Source organism: Atta colombica, unplaced genomic scaffold (genome assembly GCF_001594045.1).
Source record: "Atta colombica isolate Treedump-2 unplaced genomic scaffold, Acol1.0 scaffold1, whole genome shotgun sequence".
In the NCBI taxonomy this organism is placed as follows: Eukaryota; Metazoa; Arthropoda; class Insecta; order Hymenoptera; family Formicidae; genus Atta; species Atta colombica.
This window is the reverse complement of record NW_017259183.1, coordinates 4,845,194-4,868,285: the sequence shown is the minus strand read 5'-3', so window position 1 is coordinate 4,868,285 and position 23,092 is coordinate 4,845,194. Positions and strand designations below refer to the sequence as shown.

Sequence of the window (23,092 nt, the reverse complement as noted above, 5' to 3'; positions counted from 1 at the left end):
CCCCCCCCCCCCCCCCCCCCCCCCCACACACACACACACACACACACACACACACACACACACATGTATTGGCAAGGAAGTAATTGCGTTTTTTTTAGCTCAAAGTTGATATACAATATCTTCGTCAAAAATGAATGAAATTTAAATAAAAAAAAGGATTTTGAAGTTTGAAATCTCTACTTTTAAAAGCCACATTTTTCGCAATTTAATCGCAATTTAAAAAAGAGATTCTCAAAGTTGAAACTTTACTCTATCAAGATATATCTATATTGGTTGGTAAGAAAGTAATTGTAGTTTTTACTGATAGATGCCTTTTAAAAAAACGCAATTACTTTCTTGCTTCTTGCCAATCCAATATATATATATATAAATATTATGGTTCCAAATTTTGCATTTTTTAAATAATTTATTATAAACATATTTTTTTATATTAATATCTTTTGAAAAATGCAAAGAAGAATGATTTTTTAATATAAAAATATAAAGTTGATTAGAATAATGATATCACCCTTAGAAAAAAAGCATTTCAATATACTGATTAACTATTCAGTAACTATAAAATATCATCAGTTACTGAATAATTAATCAATATACTGAAATACTTTTTCTTAAGGGCAAGAATTAATTAATAATATTTTTGTTGTATTCATATTTTACTTATTATTATCTAAAAAATTCTTTCAAAAACTCATTAATATCTAAAAAAAAAAGAGTGACTGAAAAAAAGTAGCTTTTTCGCTTGTTTTTGGGCTCTCAATTTTTGGGTTGAACTGTGTGCCAAATGATACCCTACAACAAGATATTAATTACAAGGAAGTTTTAAGTTGAAATGACAACTGTTATATTATAGCTGGAGGGAGGGGGGGGGGAGGGAAATATTACGCCATACTAAAATCTATTTTTTTTTACATTCATAACAAATTGATTTACAAAATTACTTTATTAATTTACCTTATTAATTTACAGAATAAGTAACGTTGAGTTGATCTTGCCTTTATCAGCTAAATCAACTGCGATCTTGTCATCTTGGCTGGATCAAAAGTACACTTGAATACAGTACAATTGCACATATCATTCACATAGATCGATTCCCAATAATTTTTAACTATTTTATCAATGAGATTATATTATTTTAAATTAGCCAATTAGCGATATGAGCAATTGATACACACCTGGTTGGATTTAATTGTCTTAAAATACTGGACCTCACAGACATACAATTCGATAATGAATTTTGATTTTACTCCCTATCTCCCAGCTTGATAATAATTATCACTTTAATTTGAAAATTTTCTGTAATTAATCTCATTATAAATTTGGCACACAGTTCAGTACCAAAATGGAGAGCCCAAAATGGACGATTTTTTCGGTCATTTCTTTAACTTTTAGATATTTGATTTATGATAAAATTTACAAAATTCTCTCCAGTGTGTGTGTGTGTGTGTGTGTGTGTGTGTGTGTGTGTGTGTGTGTGTGTGTGTGTGTATTTTATCACACATTCGTACATATTCTATGTTTTAAAAACATAAAATATGACAATTATAATAATTGTAAGTATAATAATTATCAGGGCAACCTGGTGATCGTGGTCCTCCAGGAGCTATTGGATCAAAAGGTGCTACTGGAGATCCTGGACGACCTGGACCAGCAGGATTACAGGTATACAGTAATATTTTATCTAGAAATCATGATTCCTCAGTCAATTTGAATTTGAGCAAAAAAATACTAAGATACGTAACACATACTTGATGCACGTAAACAAGTACATAGATCGTGCAATGATGTAGTAGTACTGGACACATAATCGACGACAATATCTAATGTAAGCAGTAGAATGCGATTCACATATTAATTTAATTTTATACATTGAGAAGGATTGTATTACAATATAATATTAGATAATATATATAATACAATATATATAATATATACAATACATATATATATATATATATACATATATACATATTAATATATATACATTAATGTAATATTTCATAAGAAAAATATATGTAAGATATGGCATTCAAATATCAGCCGAGCTTGAATAGTTTCATTTTAGCTTTTGACTTGTTGAATTTCATTCTATCGAGCCATACAATATAGCATTTTTATAGTAAAATTTTAACATTATGTATTGTAAAAGTATTATATTTGATATATAACTATTGAATAAAAAATTCAGGGTGCACGTGGTTTAATGGGTAGGCCCGGAGCCACCGGGAAACCAGGTAATCCTGGGGAACGTGGAATTCAAGGTGCGGATGGCAAGCCTGGAGAACAGGGACTACCTGGTCTGCAGGGTCTACCAGGACCAATAGGATCACCAGGAGAAAGAGGATATTCTGTAATTGCTTAATGATTCTCGTAACGAGTATACAGTAACAAATATAATCTATAATATAACTTGAACATAAAAATATTTTTGTATACAATATAAAAATAAAGCTTAACAATGTAAGTATTAATATAAACATTAATACTATATTATCTCTAATGCTCTGATATTTTTTTCAAACTTTTATTGTATTAGGGAGAACGTGGAAAAGATGGTGAGCCTGGCAATCCAGGTTCACCTGGTCCAAGAGGAGATACTGGTAAAGAAGGACCTCCAGGAGTAGCGGGTCCACCAGGCCCATCAGGAAGCGACGGCGCACGAGGTCTTCCGGGGCCCACTGGCTCTAGAGGTTTTCAAGTACGCAACGTAGAAACATACTGTAATTCTCGTAATGTAGAGGATAAAATATAATTTATTAAATAAAACATGTGCTTGTACATACAGGGTCTTCCAGGTGCCGCAGGTAATCCGGGTGTTCCAGGCAAGGACGGAGAAGCAGGAGTACAAGGACATCCCGGTCCGCCGGGAATGGTCGGCGATAGAGGCGAGCGAGGATTTCCGGGAGAAAGAGGACTTATTGGACCTCCAGGACCTATGGGACCTAGAGGAGAAACCGGAACACAAGGCTCTGACGGTCTTATTGTATGTCTTATATTTCGATTTTGGACATTCATATTGTCTGGAGATGTGTTCCAAATTAAGCATGAAGCGCATGATGTATCATTTATCTCTGTTGCATATTTAATTATAAAAAAGAATAAAATGGTACATCATGCGCTTCATACGTAATTCGGAACGAAGTATATAAAAGCTCGTTCACAAAGTTACAACGAATTAAATCTATAATTGGCAAATTTTATTTCTTAATTATAAAAATTGTATTTGTTTTTATTTTTATTCTTTAAAAAATTAATTTTATTAAAAATAATAAACTTTTAAATTTAAATGTAATTTTATATTTAGTGAGAATTCTCATGAATTATTGATTTGATTCAGATTTTAAACACTTACATTAGCGTATGATAGATTGTATATGTATATTGTATACTGCTTAAAAAAATTATGCATAGAAAAATTTTGGGCAAAAATTGGCCAACTTTGAATGATAATTTTGCGAAAAGTTATCATAGGATAATGTTTTTTTTTAAATTAAAGCTTGAACTCTCTACTTTAAGGCGCTATGGCCAGATTTTAAATTTAATGCACCCCCACCACTGCAATTCTCAAAATATGAGGGTGTATTTGTTATATTAAAAATTGTAAAGTTTGACGGAATACATGAACTTTGTAAAATTTTTTGGGGGAATACCATTTGCAGTAACATAAAGTTTGAATTTTTTTTTAATTTAAAAAAAAGAGCTGCGATTTTTTTTTTCGCAAAGTTACAGCACTTTAAAGTAGCCCTCGTATTTTTGACATGCAATACTGACATTACCTGCGTTACCGAAAATGTATCATGATGAGATTGCTGGATGGATTTTGCACATTGTATTTCTGCGTGTATGTAAATTTCAGAAACACAATGTGCAAAATCCATCCAGTAATCTCGCTGCAGTGCATATTCGATAATGGAAGTAATGTCGATAGTAAATGTTAAAAATGTGTGGGCTACTTTAAAATGTTGTAACTTTGCAAAAGAAAAAAAATACACAGCAACTTGTTTTTTTTTTAATTAAAGGGGAAAGTTCTTTATGCCGCTACAAACGGCATTCCCTTAAAAAATTTTAGAAAGTCTGTGCATTCCATCAAACTTTACAATTTTCAAAATGACAAACACATCCATATTTTTTATATTTTAGAGTTACATTGGTAAAGCTGCATTAAACTTAAAATTTGGTCATAATGTCTCAAAGTAGAAATTTCAAGCTTTAATTAAAAAAAAAAAAACATTATTCTACGATAATTTTTTGCAAAGTTATCATTAGTTATCAAAGTTGGTCAATTTTTGTCTAAAATTTTTCAATGCCATAATTTTTTTAAGCAGTATATATCATTATGAGAAATATATGTATAAAGTTTATGCATTTATATATTATTCCAGGGTTTACCAGGACCCAAAGGAAACAAAGGAAGTTTCGGTTCACCGGGATTATTAGGACTTCCTGGTGCGAGAGGATTACCCGGAGAACCTGGACAGAAAGGAGAAAGGGGCACAATCGGACCAATTGGACCCGAAGGTCCCTCAGGTAGCATTATATGTTATTTATAAATTAATTAAAAAAATTTAAATTAATTTTAATATAAACAATTACAATTTGAAATAGACTAATGAGAATAAATCTAGTTAAATAAGAGAAATGCTATTGTTCGATTGTAACAGATCATGATGATCAAATGTTTCTGTATGAATTTATATACATAAATAATTTTGCAAACCGTGCATCGAAATCTTTTTCGATCTTAAAACACAATCATGAACAGAGAATTAGAATAGTAAAATATCATATACTAAATTGACAAACAATTTAATAATTTTTAGTGCTGATAATAATATAATCATATTATATTAAAAATAATTTTTCAAAAATTAATACTTTTTTATTAATATATTATAGGACACATTGGAGAGCGTGGTCCACAAGGAGAAATTGGACCTCCTGGCTCTCCTGGAGAACCAGCTGAACGAGGTGATCCAGGTCTTCCTGGTCTCATTGGTGAGCCTGGAGCTCCTGGTAATCCAGGAGAAAGAGGACCTCATGGATTACAGGGCTCACAAGGTTTTCCAGGCCCACAAGGGTTAATCGGACTTCCGGGCCTGAAAGGTGATCGTGGATATCCGGGTTTAAAGGGAGAACAAGGAAATCCGGGATTACCTGGTAATAAACAAATAATAAATAATTCTAAATTGTTAATAACTAACATAATTGTAATTTATGAAATATTTTATGTTTTTATTATATATAATTGCTATTACATACTATTATAAACTATACTAAGATGATTCATATCAAAGTGACCGATTTAATTATTATTAGCGAAATTTAAAAATATATGAAAAAGTATAGTTATATCAACGTATCTTCAGTACAAAGGGGGACATCATATAGTGGAAACAATTATTTATTATAAGTGGAGGCATTGGAAACATTCAAGATCAACTTCATTTTTTTTTAATGGAATTTTTTTAATGGAATATGAATTTTTTACACAATATGATTCCTCTACATATAAAAGTATTAAGGTAGAAAATCAATCACCATATTAGAAAATCAATAATTTGTGAGATGTGTTATACTTTATTCTGACACGTAAAATGTTAAATAATTAATGAACTTAATTTTTTGATAATCACACTTTAGTACTTTGTGACCGTACTTAGCATGGCATAACTTCATCGCGTTTTCTCACACAAAAATATCGAGAATTTGATCTTCAATGTTTAAAAAAAAAATATCGTAATTAATCTTCAAGTGACCGCTCAACTGATGAACATCAGACACAAGAAAGCGTATTCTTGCTCGATATTACAGATAATTTGAAAATTGATATTCTTTTGCAATTAAGATCAGATTGAAGATCCTTAAACAGGACTTTCTCTAGCGACGGAGGCAAACCGATTGCTCAGCTAATGTAATCAGTGGGTAATTCGTATGAGTGGGAAGAGTCAGAGGACGAGAGATAGAAGATATCAATCATACAAAATTACATTACATTAACAAATAACAATATTGTATTTGAGAATTACGCGATACAAGACGTTGATTATAACATACGGATCTCGCACAGTTGAATCAAGATTCTCGTTCTTAAGATTATTTTTCGCTCAAAGATTATTTCTCGACTTAATTTCCGAATGAAAGCGAAAAGTTCATGTAGCAACTAATCGTTTCAACCCGAATAAAGAAGACAATAAGACACACTTGTCGTAAGACCATTTATAATTACACGTAATTACAAGAAACGACGACATGATTTACTTATGACGAGAAGAGCAACGCTAAGAATTGTTAATTGCGATACAGAACGATTTAGCTGGATGGTACGCAGCAGCTGGACTCTCGATACTCGAACTGTTTTTCCCTTTGAGGGATGAAAGTATATTTATTGTGCGTTAAGCGTGACCCATTCAGATTTCGCGACACGCTATTGGCCATATATAAAAAAATAATACTCGTCTCCAAAAATTCGCCTCCTCAATCAGATATCTGCTGGTATAGACTCCTCGAAACAATGGCTGTATTCAGTAGAGAAAGCTTTACAACTGTTGTAAAATTTTTCAGTATGATTTATATTTAGATCCATAGTAAACCAACAATAAAAACCAATCGTATTGAAGAATTTTACAACAATTGCAAAGCTACTTTCTCTGTTAAACGCAGCTAATGACTTATACATTTATACGGCACACTTAATCGGGTTTAATAATATCCATAGTTATGAAATTGGCTAATCGTTCCATTCTTCCAAGGAATAGCTATGATTAATACAGATAATATCCGTAATTTGATCCAATTTCATAACTACGGATATTATTAAACTCGATTAAGCATGCTGTGTAACAGAGGTCAATGTCTTCGGAATCCTCGACATCTGCAATCAGCTTGTGTCACAACCAGTTAAAATGTATTATACAGATGAACTAGTAAAGTAGGAGACACACAGAGACCTAATCAAAATTAGGTGGAATTGGATCAGACCCTAATTGATCTAATTTCGATTCTCGCGACCCAGTGAATAGCGTGAATCCATGATATAATCGCGTGACTTTTCGCGATATGGTGCGGGTTCAAATTGCTGGGCAGATTATTATTCTCTCTTATTTTCTCTTATTTTCTTACATGAACGACTCCTCATATGATCTTGAGTTCATATGTCATTGCTCGATAGAACACAGTCCGTCTTCTGCGGTGCTGCCTTCGAATCCTCCGTTGTTTCCTTAAAGAGAATTTCTGGATACCTGACACCTTGTCATGACGTTGTCTTTCTTTACAAAATTGATTTTTTTAAGAAAATTTACAAAATTTCCTTACAAAAGTATCTTCTTCTTTTTTGATTTTGAGTGGCCCTGGTCTTCTTTTCGAGGTTCACTTAGCCAGTTTTCTTCGAGATGTGGTAAACAAATATAAAAATTGGAATGCAATCCACCTCGAACCGAGCAGGTGTAGCAAAAAGAGATAATGCAATCAAAATGAAAATGGAAGGCAGCTCTTCACTGGGGCGACCTGTAACCACGACGAAGGGACTAATAATGTGATACAATTGCATAGTCAAAGCTGGCCACGCTTTTCAAAAATATAATTGAGGTGATGCAACATTCGAAGCGAAACAAGATTCGCATTCGATCTGCTTGAGTGCATCCATGCGATTAAAATTGGTGTCAGTAGTACAAGGCATCACAATCAATGGATGCGAAAAAAAAAGAAATATACGGTCCCGTCTGTGAGTGTTTACTGCTATTGGATGATCTAGAAAAATACACCAATAGCAGCGAACGTTCATGGATCCGCCCCGTAACAGTTAAGTCTAATGAACGCAATCTATAATATGTGCTATAAAATTTGTCACGTCGCATTTTCCAACATATTCCTATCATAGTTCTTACTCACTCCAACAGGCATTGGAGTGAATAAAGAATTATAGTAAAAGCATATTGGAAAATGCAACGTTAGCAAATCTATAATACCATTTTTTTTAGATAGTTTGGTTAATAATTTTGATAAACATCATGATAAAAATGAAGATGAAAATGATAACTTTAAAAAATGTTTGTTTCACTTATCTATTATTTGGTATAAAATTTTATATGGAGAATACTTTTATATTCAATAAAATAAAATCGGAAAATTTGTAAATCCTTAAGAGAAAAAATGAATTTTTTTCTTAAGATTACGATAAGAAGAACGAAAAAAGACTAAAATTGATGATGTTCACTCAATTTATGATTTATATGAAGATTTTTCGATTTTCACTGAAAAATAACGATTCATCATAACTTTAAATGATTTTCTCAGCACATAATTTTTTTTCTTCGTGATTCTATAATACATTCCAAATATTAAATAGAAAACACTACATGAGCCAAATTAGAGGCAAAGAATAGTGTTACTCGTTAGTCATTTTGAGACAAAAATTTTAGTACTAAAATGTCAAGATTATAGTTTTTGAATTATAAGCATTTAAAGTTAGCGAATTATATCGTCTAAAATTTGCGCGTTAAGTGTGATTGACATTTTACGTTGTAAAATAAAATATCAAACACCTAAACGCGCGAACTTTAAGTGATTCGCTAATTTAATTCAATTCGCTTATAATTCCAAAATTATTGCAGCCTCGACATTTTAGTATTAAAATTTTCGTTTCAAAATAACTTTAGGAATCTATTATTAGTAAGTGTTGCGGTACATCTGAGACATCCTCTGCAATAAACTATATATTTTTAATATATTACATACGGATACTAATAATACGTAATGAAATTATTTTTTATTTACAAATGAGGAAGGTAATATTTCAGGTGCACATTTTATTTTTTTAAAACATGTATTATGACTCCCAGTTGACGCGAATCAGCGAATTGCGAGTATCTAAGAGAGATTATCAGTTCTCAATAACAGTTAAATTACGATACAATAAAATTACGAATAGACAGCATGGGTTCAAATTAATAAAAGTTTTTATTATATATGAATTGATTAACAGGTAGTCACGGCGAGATTGGAGCACCTGGACCTATTGGAGTTACTGGTGTTAAGGGAATCAGAGGTGATCCTGGAGTACGAGGTGAACCTGGTTTAATGGGCCCACCTGGTATTATAGGACATGTTGGACCATCAGTAAGTCATTAATTTCCATGAATCATATTAAATTTTAATAAACAGATGTACACGCGCGCGCGCACACAAACACACACACACACACACACACACACACACACACAAATACATACACACACGCACGCACACAACACAAAACAAACACATACATACACGCACACACAAAAAGCATATTGTGAGATAATTAGAACATCGGAGATAAAAGAGTAAATAAAGCATTGGATTATTACTAAAAATATTACAGGGACCACCTGGAAATATAGGACCATCTGGTGCTCCTGGATTGCCTGGTGTCAAAGGTGATGCGGGCGATACTGGACGTCCTGGAAATCCAGGTCCAATCGGTAACCCTGGTCTACCTGGAATCGATGGAATTAAAGGCGAAAGTGGATCTCCAGGCTCTCAAGGACTAACAGGTTCTCAAGGACCTCAAGGTCCGCCTGGCGAAAGAGGTTTACCGGGCCTACCTGGTTCCCCTGGTCCTATAGGGAATAGAGGATTACGCGGAGCTCCCGTAAATAAAAATATATAGTTACACTTAAAGAAAGAAACTTATTGGACTGTATATGTGAATACACAACTAATAAGAATTAAAAACCTTTAACCTCGAAGCTGGGGTGAACTTCCGAAAACGTCAGATGTTCAATTGTCACGAATTTTGGCAAAAATACTCTAAATAACATCAAATGAATGTCCTTAAATGGATTTTCATTGACACAAAGATTTGAAAATCGGGCGTCTGACGTTTTCGGAAGTTTATCCCGAAGCGTTAAGTGTTCAAATAATTCAATACTACAATAATTCAATACATGTCATCATAAAAATTGCACGCCAAATTGATTTTCCAGACTTTTAAAACGCAATTTTGACAGAATTATAGTAGTAATATCATAATTTGATGCTCATAAGCAACTTGGATTAAAAAGATTTTAATAATTTATTTATAAATTTATTAAAATCTATAAATAATTTTATTGCAAAAATATTATTTTGATCGGGAATCGGACCCGAATCTCCCTCTTGCAAGATGAATATCCTTAGGCACCGAAATTTGATAGTCTGTGAGGACAGTTGTAAGCGGAAGATTCGGCAATATATTCGGTAATAGTCATGATGACGTATGATAGTATCGAATTATTTAACCACTTATAGCTTTGATCGTTAAAGCTTTTATTTCTTATTATGTAGTTATGAAATAGTTTAATACAAAATAATTTATTTTTATTACAGGGTGAAATAGGACAACCTGGAAAAACAGGAGTGGAAGGTCCGCCTGGACCTCCTGGATTAATAGGTTCTCCAGGTACTCCAGGTCATACAGGAGAAATAGGACCGGAAGGACCAATTGGAAAACCAGGTCCACCAGGTATAGGAGGTCGACCAGGTGATAAGGGACCACCTGGAGTACCTGGTGCTGCAGGACCATCAGGTCCTCCTGGATTATCTGTACAACTTTTGTTTTATCTTTCTTTGTATAAACAAAGTAATAATAATTATCAGTAATAGTAATAATTTATTCCTCTCCTTTTAATAGGGACCACCTGGACCTACCGGACCTACCGGACTTACTGGAGAACGTGGTCCGAAAGGTGAAACAGGGCCGCAAGGTGTAGAAGGTCCACAGGTAATGGGCTTTCAACTAACTTAATGTAATTCTGATAAGTTTGAAATTAATTAAAATTAAAATTTAAAAAATTAAATTAAAAATATTAAATTAATTTTATACATATATAAATCGGTTTTTAAAAATAAAATTCTTGTAATAACGATATAATTTATGTAAGAATTTCATCTTGAGCACACATACACACGTTCTAATATTTTCAGGGGCCACGAGGAAAACCCGGCCCAGCAGGTCTTGAAGGTATAAAAGGGGATCGCGGAGAAGAGGGACAAAAAGGAGCTAAAGGACATCGGGGATTTACTGGTTTACAAGGATTACCTGGATCTCCTGGTTTAATAGGAGAAAAAGGTATACCTGGTCTACCAGGACTTCCTGGTAAAGACGGAGAACCAGGTATTAGAGGTAATCCTGGACGAGAAGGCAATCCTGGTCCTATCGGACCTGTGGGAAATCCTGGATCAAGAGGTCCACCTGGGGAAGAAGGTCGCCAAGGATCACCGGGTCTTCCAGGACCTCCTGGACCACCTGGTCCTCCTGGAGAAGTGGGTTTCGGTTACGATGCAGCGTCTTTAGCAGCATTTATAGGTATGGCTATAATTAGTCCAAATTCTACTATATTTTTAAAAAAGTTTATTACATGAACATTATATAAAAAACTTCTAAAGAATATCCAGAACATCATCTAGATAAATTTAAACATATGTTTAGATTTTTCTATATTATTTAAATTTTTAAAATATTAAAAATAATTGAATGAAAAAATTTACTTTTATTTAAATTATAAATTATTATAGTTAAATAGTGTTAAAAAATTATTTACTGTATAGGACAAGGCCAAACCAAAGGACCAGATCCACTTGGAGATGAACCACCAAGAATATTTAGTAAAGATATCACTGAAAAGGAACGAAGAGAATTACTTTTGAAAGCGTACGAAAATTTAAAATTGTCGTTCCAAAAATTGATGAAACCGGATGGTGAAAAGAATTCGCCTGCTAAAACTTGTCGAGATCTATTTGCCGCTTACCCGGACAAATTATCTGGTAAATTTAAAAAATCATAGTTACAATTATAACTATTCTTTATGCTTATTTTGATTTTCAAAATTTGTTTTTTTCAATAATAACAATAAAATATATAAAATTATATAAAATAATAGATATATAAAATTAATTAAATTTCTTTTTAGGAAAAATCTTAGTTAAAAAAAGTTTTAATTGAGAAAAGCGAATATTAAAAGTGACAAATGTATAGTATTAATACACATTCTATACTTGAGTATTTAAATAAATTTTTGCATTAACAGGCGAGTATTGGATTGATCCAAATGAAGGAGATATTCGAGACGCGATCTTAGTGTATTGCGATGCTGAGAAACGTGCAACTTGCATTTTACCAAATCCGTCGCGTTCACCAGAAATCACTCACATCACTGATCAACAGGAAACTTGGTTGAGTGAGATAGATAACGGCATGAAGGTTGTATTATATTCTTTATACTTTATACTACTTCTAATTCCGCTTGTTAATTGTTGCAACAAAAAATATACAACGCATTACTAGATAAATAATGATTATAAAATAAATTTAATTATTTCGTACAGATTACATATAAGGCAGATAGTAATCAAATCGGTTTCTTGCAATTGCTCTCGAAACATGCGAATCAGAACATCACGTATCATTGTAAAAATAGCGTGGCTTACTTTGATTACGAAAAGAAAACATATAAAAGAGGCTTAAAGCTTTTAGCTTGGAACGATATTGAATTAATACCGCGAGGTAATCAGCGTCTTAGATATGAAATGATAATGGATGAATGCAGGGTAAGTCAATTTTCGAGCGCAATAGTTTTAATACTACCAATCTATTTGTCAGACGAAGACTTTTTTATGGAGGGTTTTATGGAGCTTTCCACACTCAGAGCTCAGAGCTCTTGTGGGTATTGAATTCCACACTCGAAATTCGGACTAAAATGGGGCTATTAAAAATGTACATTAATTTTTGACAATTTAAAAAAATTTTGAGTGATTTGATGAAAAACAGTATTTGTGACTAAAGTAGAAATATATTTCATATTCATATACAATAAAAGATAAAATATTTATGTTATTTTGAAATCCTCCGCCCGTTTGAATGATTCCCAGAAAAGTAAAAAAAGTCTCCGTCTTTGCTATTTAGATACTCCATTTTCATTTTTAAAACCGATGTTTATAAATAGTCTTAACATTTCAAAATTTGATTTTTATTGATTTTCCATTTTTATATTTAATGTATTAATTATTAATGTATTAAATTTGACTTAAATCATAAAATACAGATGTTCTAATTTAAGAAATACTAAATATATACGTAGAAAATAAACAAAATACACACGCACACGCGCGCGCGCGCGCGCGCGCGCACACACACACACACACACACACACACACACACACACATACATACAATATTATATACACACGACAATATTACATTTTTAAAATAGTTTTATATGTATTTTGTACTCCGTAATTTATTTGTGTATTTATTAATTCGTAGGTTTATCGAAACAAATGGGGTAAAACTGTTGTTTCGTACGAAACGGATAAACCCGTAAGACTTCCTATATTAGACGTGGCTCTACGAGATATTGGAAAACCCGAACAGAGTTTTTCTATTGAGATCGGTCCAACTTGTTATGCTTAAAACAAAGTATGATTTGTGATTTTATTTTTTACTTTATGTTGTAATTTTCCATTTCTTAAATATTTGCCTTCCAATTTTAAGGAATAATTATATACACATACATAATATACACATGCATGTATATTAATTCTGTCTAAAGTGACAAATACTAAAAAATTGCTAAAAACAATTACTCAAAATGTTAGATATTTAATTTGTAATGACTTTGTGTATGTTGCTATTTTTTGCAAATTCTCAAGCAGCGGAGATAATTTAGAAATATATTGGATTGAGTAAAAAGTAATTCTATATTTTTATGTCAAATATTGTTCATACAATATTTTCGATAAAAATGAACAAAATTTAAATTAAAAAAAAAGAAAAGGATTTAAAAATTTGAAATCTTTCCTTTCGAAAAGTCAGATATTTTCTAAGTTTATGTGAGTTGAGTAATTTTTACATGTGTATAAAAAATTACGAGTTGAAAAAGTGGAAAATGTTCTTCTCACATTGTGGATCTGTCACGTGCCCAAAAAAAATTTGAAAAAACTTACAATTATCTAATGAAAAAGCTTAAAGTTTTCCCTAAAAAATTATTAAAAAATGATCCTACATGATTTTGTTATACTGAGTTACTTGTAGATTATATAAAGAGTATTCTGGCTTTTGTTCCTAATTCATGTTAAAAATCATCGTGCTACAATTAAAAAAACAGATTCTTAAAAAGCTAAAATTTTACTCTATCAAATCATATAATTAATTAAAATTTATTTTGTGTTTAAAAAAAAATTATTTTATTTCATTCATCAAAAAGCAGAATGAACTTTTTATTCAAATCAATATATGTAGATATATATGTTTAACATAATTATTTTTAAATTATATTGCATTTTTTATTTCTAGGATGAACGCTAAATTAAAAAAAGATATGAAATTTGAAAAGATATATCGCTCGGATATTTTAAAACCAATTCGAAAAATTCTCGGAGTATTTAAATATTATTTTCAATCAAATATTAAATACCTGAGTATTTATACGTAAAAGTATCCACGCAATAACCAATGAATTTACTGAATACGCACTATGCCAAAGTATTGTGTACATAATGATAAATAAGTTTCATATATGTATAAATACACCGTTCAACTATTTAGGAAAAATAAAATTGTGCATTATCAAAGTTATACTCATTCAATATTCTATTCTTACCTATTATATTATCTTATTGCTTTATATGGAAGCATTTTCCAGCATGTAATTTCTTCTGCCAATTTATAAAGTTTTATATTTATTTTTTCATTTGAAGGCAGAAGTCAATTTTTTAAATTTTATAGCTTTCTAGATAACACGAAGTCTAAAATTGTGACATAAAACGTCTTTAAGTCGTCTTTTACAAAATTTTTAGCAAAAAACGTCTTATGACTCGATTTTAGACACCTTTTATTGCCTGGTTTTTCTTTGAATAAGATTTATTATAATTCATTATTAATTCTATGTATTTCTCGCTTCAAAATATAATTTTATTATTTCAACGCTACATATTACATTGAACAATGATTTTCCTGTCGCATATAAAGATTAACAATATATAATGGAACATGATTTTTTTAATTAAAAAGAACAAAGTTCTTCATTTATCATTTCTTCTTTCATTCTTTTCTATCTTTTTTTTTCGAAATATGAACGAATGCTTATTTCATTCTCACAATCAGTACAGGAAATATATGAAAGAATATGCTAAAAGAAATATTCATTTTAACTAAAAGTACATCATGCAATATATTTTATGTGTAAACTATGTTATCTACTGAATAAGTTCCATTTGATCACGAATCCGACCATCCCAGCAACGTATCTATATAGCTATATAGCTATATAGCTATAATAGCTGCTACTGTTGACGCATGCGTGAATGGAACATTCCTCACATCAAATACACCGACCAATGCTGTATCAAAACAGTTTGGCACCTGGTATGAAAAATCTGATATGTATAATATATATATAATTTTATAAAATCTATATTTACAGTTACTTTCTTGAATTGAGGCTTCATTTTATTCAGTATAGTGTTGTGGCAAAAATATTTCCAAAATATTATTTATTTATATCTTAACTACTATATATTGTCTAGTAAACATATGCACATATATATATTTTTAGCATTATTAAAATGTATCATAAATATTGCCATATATTAATAAAAAAGACAAAACTCGGACCTCCTTTTTACTTATATTAAATATTCTATACAATGGTTAGATATTATCTATAAATTATGTATGATACACAATTTATAATTATAATTTATAATCATATTACAACTCTTTTTATGATATAAAATATCGTTATGGCTACGTTAAGACGAACAAATTCAATATTTGATGTCATTCTCTACTGTGCGCTATTCATGCTGTGACAATATTTGATGGCGAAAGGAAGTAAGTGACAACTGCAAAATGCGAGTGGCAGTAGGGCACCAATAACTCCCAACAGTCTCAACTCCCATCACTTCAGTCTTCAGTCATGTTCAGTGGTTCAGTTGTGCTTTGAGCTCCGATCTATTCTATTGTTACCCGTCGTGTCTGGTGAAGAACGCGATTGAGATCATTCAGTAACAAAAGAAAAACGCGAATCTCAGCGTCAACGTCATCGATGACATATTCGCTCGTGGTTAATCAGATTCCCAGGTATGCATCTCATACCGAAATACACGTGGCAGTGTTTTTTGCTTCGACCGCGCGTCTGCCGGACAGCCGTACCTTTATCGATCCTTTAAAGCCGTTTTCGCGCGCAATTTTCCCACGACAAGTATGGGATAAAAGAAAAATTCGGTCGTGAGTTAATAAGATCGAAGTTGATCCTATTCGAGTTCGTCTTCGAGTCGCCGCTGACTCGTAAATGAAAGCCTTTTACTGCTTATTGTGACGTCAGTAGTTCATTGTATTCAATCGTCATTGCCCTTGGCGACGAAAGAATTATTTGATCATTTCAAAACGATGCTGTTTAGAGCGATAGATATATTAGATATGTCCTTTCAAAGAAATTTCAATTGCTATTAATTAAAAGCATTTAGCTTTTTTAATAAAAATATTTAGAATATAATATAATATTGTATACAATTTATATAATTGTAATATTACATAATTGTAATAAATATTTAATATAACTTAATTATAATTTATAATAAAATAAATACAAGAAATAATATATATTGAATAAGAAAGATTCATTGAATAATTACAATAATAAAATCGCGACGATTAATGACGTCTGTGAAAGAAATAATAAGTTTATAATTGAAAAAAAACATAATTTTCTTCAATGTGACTTTAACAATAAATCAAACTGTCATTTGACGACGTGATGTTTACCGCTACATTGACATATCCGGTTTTGCAGTGTAAATTGACTCATAAGTGATAATGTGTACTATATTCTGTATAACAAACAAAATTAGAAAGACAACTCTGCCAAATTCAGAAAATTCACGCATGTCATAGAAGAGGTGTGACTTATCAATCTGTAGTCAGACTATTCATAAATACTAAATATAATGAAAATACGCCTCGAGTATATAAATTTATCTTACATGTAATTATACTTGTTGCCGTTCATCTGTGTGAAAGACATGCCTCTGTACGATATCAGATATAATTTTAGAATTGCAAACGTGACATTTTCGATACTAATAGGATTTTTTTCAAAAAAATAGAAGACTAAAAAATGCAGAATACTATTTCAGGGGAAAGCAATAACGAGAAAATATAATAAAATATAATAAAATTATATCAAATTTTGCATTACACATATATAAATTCTAAATATAAAATTTTTACGAATACTGATAAATTATTTTAAAAGAAAACAATAAATTTGTTTCTTTTTAAGAACATGTATCACGAAAAATACCAAAAGTTATTTATAAATAAATTTATTTATAAATAAAAATTGCAAACTTATCATTGAATTTGGACACGAATTTTATTATTCGATTTTTATACTTTTTCTATAATTTTTTAAATAATTATTATCACATAATTAAAACATACCATTAATGATGTAATATTTCTTGCAATTGTACGCTTATTGTGTAAATTAGATAAGATCGTATATAATTGCTTTTCGTAGAAGCGGAAGCTTGAACAATTCTTGAAATATCTAACATGATTCTTTGACGAAAATTCGAAAATTATTGCAAGTGGCGCAGTTGTAGAATTATCTGTCATAATTTGATCAATAGCTTTTCTTACGTGATTGAAATAATATATTTTTACAAAAATATCTGACAATATAGACAGTTGTGTGACGAGTGTCATAACGTGTCATGGAATCAGCGAGTTGTGATTAACTTTATCAACCGTCTGTAGATACGTATTGAAGTGATTCACACATTTGCAAGTTAAATAATGTTTGTAAATGTAAAATCTATCCGGAAGTTAAGACAATTTGAAGTAAAGTGCTTCCTATCATTGATAATAGAAATATCAGACACAGACAGCGATTAGTGGGAGATATTCGATAATAGAAAAATTTGTCAATATTATCTAATCTTCAAGGAACTTGGAAGAAAAAAATTTAAATTGATTGTTTTAATTTAAAATTACGTTTTTTCTTTTTCGAATTTATTATGTTCAAATTTAAGTAATTTATATTTTTTTAAATGTTAATTTTATTTGAGAAGTGATACACAAAAGATTAATGATAAAAAGAATATTGAAAAGAATATTGAAATTAATAAACGATAATGAACGATTACAACAGTTAAAATAGCTTTTTTTTTATTTATAACGTACGAATTAAAATATACGAATTAAAATTTGCAAATTATTGTTTTGTAAATATAGTATATTAGTAGTTATACATATGTAGGTATTAATAATTACTACTTTAGTGACTAATTACTCCATGTGGCATTTCTTATACTTGTTTACACGATTGTAATTAAAGACGAGGATTTGTATTTCCGTATGACATTACACAGCGCTTAGACAGTAGACAATTCGCTTGATTTTATGTTTTTCTTATCTTGTATCTGATATATGATTATTAAACACAAGATTAAAAATGAGATAAAGAGATTTAGTGTTAAAAGTGTAGTGTCAATGAAAAGAAAACCCTACATAAATGTTTTGAGGGTATTATATTCGTGGCGGAGGTTTATCGGAGGTCTATCCAAGAATGACAAATTTGGCAAACTTATCGCATTTTTCCGTATCACTTATGTCAATATTGCTTAATGTGACACATAATTACGTGATTTGTGTGATTTAAACTTCAGTTTTAAATATTTTCGTAATGCCTTACGATTTATTTTGCGTACACGAACTATAATATTATTTTTTTTTATAAATTAATAAGTTTAGAAAAATTTAACAATCCTGTTCTTACTGAATATTAAATTTATGTTTGATATAATTTTCAGTATTTGTCCATTATTTTCTTTATATTATAATAATCAACAAATAATCAATAATTTCGAATACATTCGCTAATTCCAATTAACGTAAAATTTCTCAACTTACTAATTAAATAAAACTCGTAGTTTCTCAAAATCTACAATCGATTTTCAAATATTCCGTAAATGCGTTACACATAGCATTGCGCAAATTCGAGTAATTCTAGTGTTGTGCTGAATTAAATGTAGAATATTATAAATAAATGCTAATATAGAGACTTTAAATTCTATTAAAAATTTACGAATTTACGAAAGATTAAATCATTGATTAATCTTATTACTGTAAAAGAATAGAAGAAAAAAATAAAAATATAAATTACAAAAAAGAAAATAAAAACTTTACTTTAATATTGTAGTTTAAAATTAGAATGCGTTCTTAGAACTAATTAGAATAGAAACTCATAGACTCATAAAACCGATTAAGTTCCTTGGGTTCGCGCCTGCTCCAGTTTAAAGTTCACTTTGTCACTCCTCCTCGATCCAGCACGTGGTTATGCGACACAATATTGCACAACCTCGGACTTCGATATCGTAATTTAAATATAGAAATTGCGGTTGGTGTACGTGATGCGAGCGTAATGGCGGATGCCGTGTGTTTTTCAGGCATCCTCGTGACCGGAGTATCCCGGAGGACCGTGTCAAGTGTGTCGACGTCAAACGCGAAGGTATAGCAAAGGTGGAGAAGCGTCATCACTGACTTCAAAACCCGCGGGACGATATGACGCAACGCTACCGACAGTGAAGCGATTGAACATCGAAAAGCGGGAAGCGAGTTGATTTCAGCTCAGTCGCGAAGTCGACTGCCGATCGAGAATTCGCGCTTGGCAGCATTAAAGAATCGGACGTGAGAACCTTTCTTCCTGTTCGTTAGTATTCTCACACTGATAACGTTTGCAACGTACATTTGCAGCAAATAGCGAAAATGGCTCTCTTCCGGAAGTTCAATGGTAAGTGCTGACTGATGATTATTATAATTGCATAATAAGCTGTGATTTGATCTAATGTCTTACATTTTTCAATAATAAGCGATAGACATTGCTTCTTATTTATTGTCTTACATTTTTGTTGCTTTATAATGATATTTTTAGTTTTCATTATCAATTTTTATTTTTATTATTCTATGTCATTCTTTAAATTAGGTTAGATATGTACTGATTTATTATTTTCAATTATTTTCAAATATAAAGTTTCTTGGAAATTAAGGCCCTATTCTAATATTTATAACTATACATTGGTTTCGTAAATACCATATGCTACATTATAAATGCAATTGTATAATGTATTTTCTATTAATAATAAAGTCGTAATACTACTTTTACATATGTAGAGATTATGTCAATCTATTAAGGGATGTATTTAGTATCTGTAATATTATGTAAATTATATCAATTTCAAGTTTTCTATGTTAAATGTTACGATAGGTCAGTATTCAAATATCTTCGCCAATATATATATATATTGGCTAATATTTCTTGGACGTCAGTAAACAAATTCCGAAGTTGTTCATATATGCTTTTATATAATTAAATATAGAATATGAATAATGATTCAAATAATTAACTTGGTTATGAAAAATTACAATTGCACATAGTTAAAATGGAATTACAACTCGTTTCGTGAATCAATATTTCTTTTAATATGAGATATATGTGTTTTTTTATTTATATATCAATATATTTTAGAAAAATCGTATAAAAAAAGAATGTATATTTCTCTCGACAAAGGCTCTGTAAAGTAATTTTCATAAATATCACATAATTATGCAGTATGCAAATTTACATTCTCTATTAATTACACAAACTTCCAATATGATAAGAATAATTTGAAATGATAAGCATTACATAATCGCGTGTGTGCACATTCATACAAAGATTTCAAGGAGTCAGTGCACAACATCAGGCGATATGACTTTGCGACAAGTCATTCGATCCAATGAAAATTCAAATTAGCAAACATTGCGCATCATATTAACTCGTCATGTGTAATGCATTAGTATTTTTCCGACAGTATTTTATCCAAGCATTTCTATCCAAGTCTTCAATTTCGTACTGTAACTTAAGCTGCTTTCATGCCGTTCACTTTGTAAAAATAGACTTATGGAATAGACAAGTTGTTCGTCCACGGTCATCCAATGCTGGCACATCATCTATTTAAAAAAAAAAGATGTGTGTGTGTGTGTGTGTGTGTGTGTGTGTGTGTGTGTGTGTGTGTGTGTGTGTGTGTGTGTGTGTGTGTGCGTGTGTAATACGAATATTTAGTACATACAATTTATCGAAGTTAATTGTGCAGGCTGTACAAAGTATAGTAGAGACACCAATCTAAATCTTTAATAATTTTTCTTTGAGAAGCAGATAATGCAATGAGTTTGAAAAGTCAATTTGGATATTTGGGAAAAATCTATGAAAAAAATCATTATAATTCGTTATTAGCTGTTTGTTTAAAAGTAATTAACAATAAAGTTTAAAAAAACAATATCTTATTTCTATCATATACAATATTAAAAATTACTCTTCCTGTCTAAGGATATACGACTGCCAAGGGGCGATCGATTTTTTCCTAAACAGGGAAAGAGATGGAGTGAACTTCCCTTTGCGTGGAAAACTATGCCTGTCATTATATAGCAGAAATAAATTATCATTTTTTAAATTATATTTGTTAATAACTTTTGAATGAATTATGATCACTATCTAAAACCTTTTGAAGATCACTCATAGTCATAATATGACCTTGATAACATATGTCAAGGTCAAGGTTATCAGCGCGGTGTCCGTTAATCCAAATAATTATCGAAAAATACTATTTTTCGTTTTCTTCATTTCTTAACATTATATATAAAGTATATAGTCATAAAGTTCTGAGAATTTTTAGAGTTCTATGAGAAGAAAATAAATGATTTTTGTCTCTTGCAGTTTTTCTATAAAGTTGATAGTGTTTGAGTAAAAAATTATTCGGCAATATTTGGCAATTTTTAGTATTTTATAATATATATCTCGTTATCTATAATTAATATCTCGTTAACCATTGTGTAAACTGCAAAATGGTAGATGACTTTTCGACTCAGTTCGATTCACTCTACCCTGCTCATGATGGGTGACGAAATACAATCACCCTGTATATATATATTACCTGGAACGCTATGTCGTAAATGTGATCTGATTATCCGAACTATTTTGCAAATATATTTTTTATGAAATTTCTGTGTGAATTGTGATCAAAAGAGGGAGAGAAAGAGAAAAAGGAGAGAGAGAAAGGGGAGAGAATGGGAGAGAGGGAGGGTGAGAGGGAGAGGGGAAAGGAGAAGAAGGATAGGGGAGAAGAGAGTAGAGAGAGAGGGGGATGTATGTATACGTTAGTATTAATATATTAATTATTAAATATTATTGCGAATCGCGTAATATATAATCTAGCAGTACAATTATCGTACAAAACAGTATTATACAATTTAAAGGGCGGTGATTTAAAATATTGTATGTTGTTTAGCATAATGACGTTGCATACTTATATAATGATGTTGCACATTTGCTTTTTTTTATAAAAGTGTAACTCGATATAATTTAAATCATAGCGATTATATTTGTACATGTTATTACATTGTTGTGATAAATATACAATATCGCATTATTTTTGTCAATTATTAAACGCGCGTCTGACCTTTGAATACATGCGTAGTTGTTCAAATGCGTTGTTGAATATAGAGAATATATATATAAATGTTACAGAAATAAAACGACCTGAAAACAATAATATATAAAAATAAGATATTGCATATAAGAATTACGTAATTCGTTAAAAAATCAATTTTAAATAAAATTAAGTTTCTATTTACAGCATAATAATTGTTTCAATTAAATCAAGAATTAGACGATAATACTTGTAATTTTATTTATCATTGAAATAGGATTGTAAATGGATATTTTTTTGCAATAAAAGAATCTTTAATTGAATTTAAACTTTAAATAATTGTCACATTTTTAAATAAATTTTAACGAAAATTTGATTTGTGTAAACTATTTATATATGATTAAAGATTTGTGTGATAAATGTGATATTGTACCTTTTATAAATTTTTTGCTTAAATAATTAATTTACAATTTAATAAATTTACTTTTTAAATTTAATTAACTAATGATTAGCCTGCGAATAATTCATTATTCACTAAAGATATATTGCTTATATCAGGATGATATGATAAATGTAAAGCATTTAATCTTTCAATAACAATTATTAATTT

General features: G+C 30.4%; 2 protein-coding genes across 2 annotated transcripts in view; both read left to right on the top strand.

The window, feature by feature from the left end:
- Positions 1–13,429, top strand: part of LOC108688027 (collagen alpha-1(II) chain-like) — a 44,998-nt gene extending 31,569 nt beyond the window's left edge. The window contains 16 exon segments of the mRNA XM_018194140.1: positions 1,571–1,659; positions 2,186–2,347; positions 2,534–2,695; positions 2,783–2,980; positions 4,435–4,524; positions 4,768–4,771; positions 4,894–5,154; positions 8,978–9,111; positions 9,356–9,625; positions 10,342–10,557; positions 10,646–10,735; positions 10,939–11,320; positions 11,563–11,778; positions 12,042–12,214; positions 12,340–12,561; positions 13,277–13,429. Of these exon segments, the coding sequence (XP_018049629.1) occupies positions 1,571–1,659; positions 2,186–2,347; positions 2,534–2,695; positions 2,783–2,980; positions 4,435–4,524; positions 4,768–4,771; positions 4,894–5,154; positions 8,978–9,111; positions 9,356–9,625; positions 10,342–10,557; positions 10,646–10,735; positions 10,939–11,320; positions 11,563–11,778; positions 12,042–12,214; positions 12,340–12,561; positions 13,277–13,423 (2,816 nt within the window). The 3' untranslated portion in view covers positions 13,424–13,429.
- Positions 13,430–15,911: 2,482 nt separating this feature from the next.
- Positions 15,912–23,092, top strand: part of LOC108691048 (sialin-like) — a 12,548-nt gene continuing 5,367 nt past the window's right edge. The window contains exons 1-2 of the mRNA XM_018198711.1: positions 15,912–16,093; positions 19,465–19,808. Of these exons, the coding sequence (XP_018054200.1) occupies positions 19,784–19,808 (25 nt within the window). The 5' untranslated portion in view covers positions 15,912–16,093; positions 19,465–19,783. The remainder of the gene's footprint in view (positions 16,094–19,464; positions 19,809–23,092) is intronic.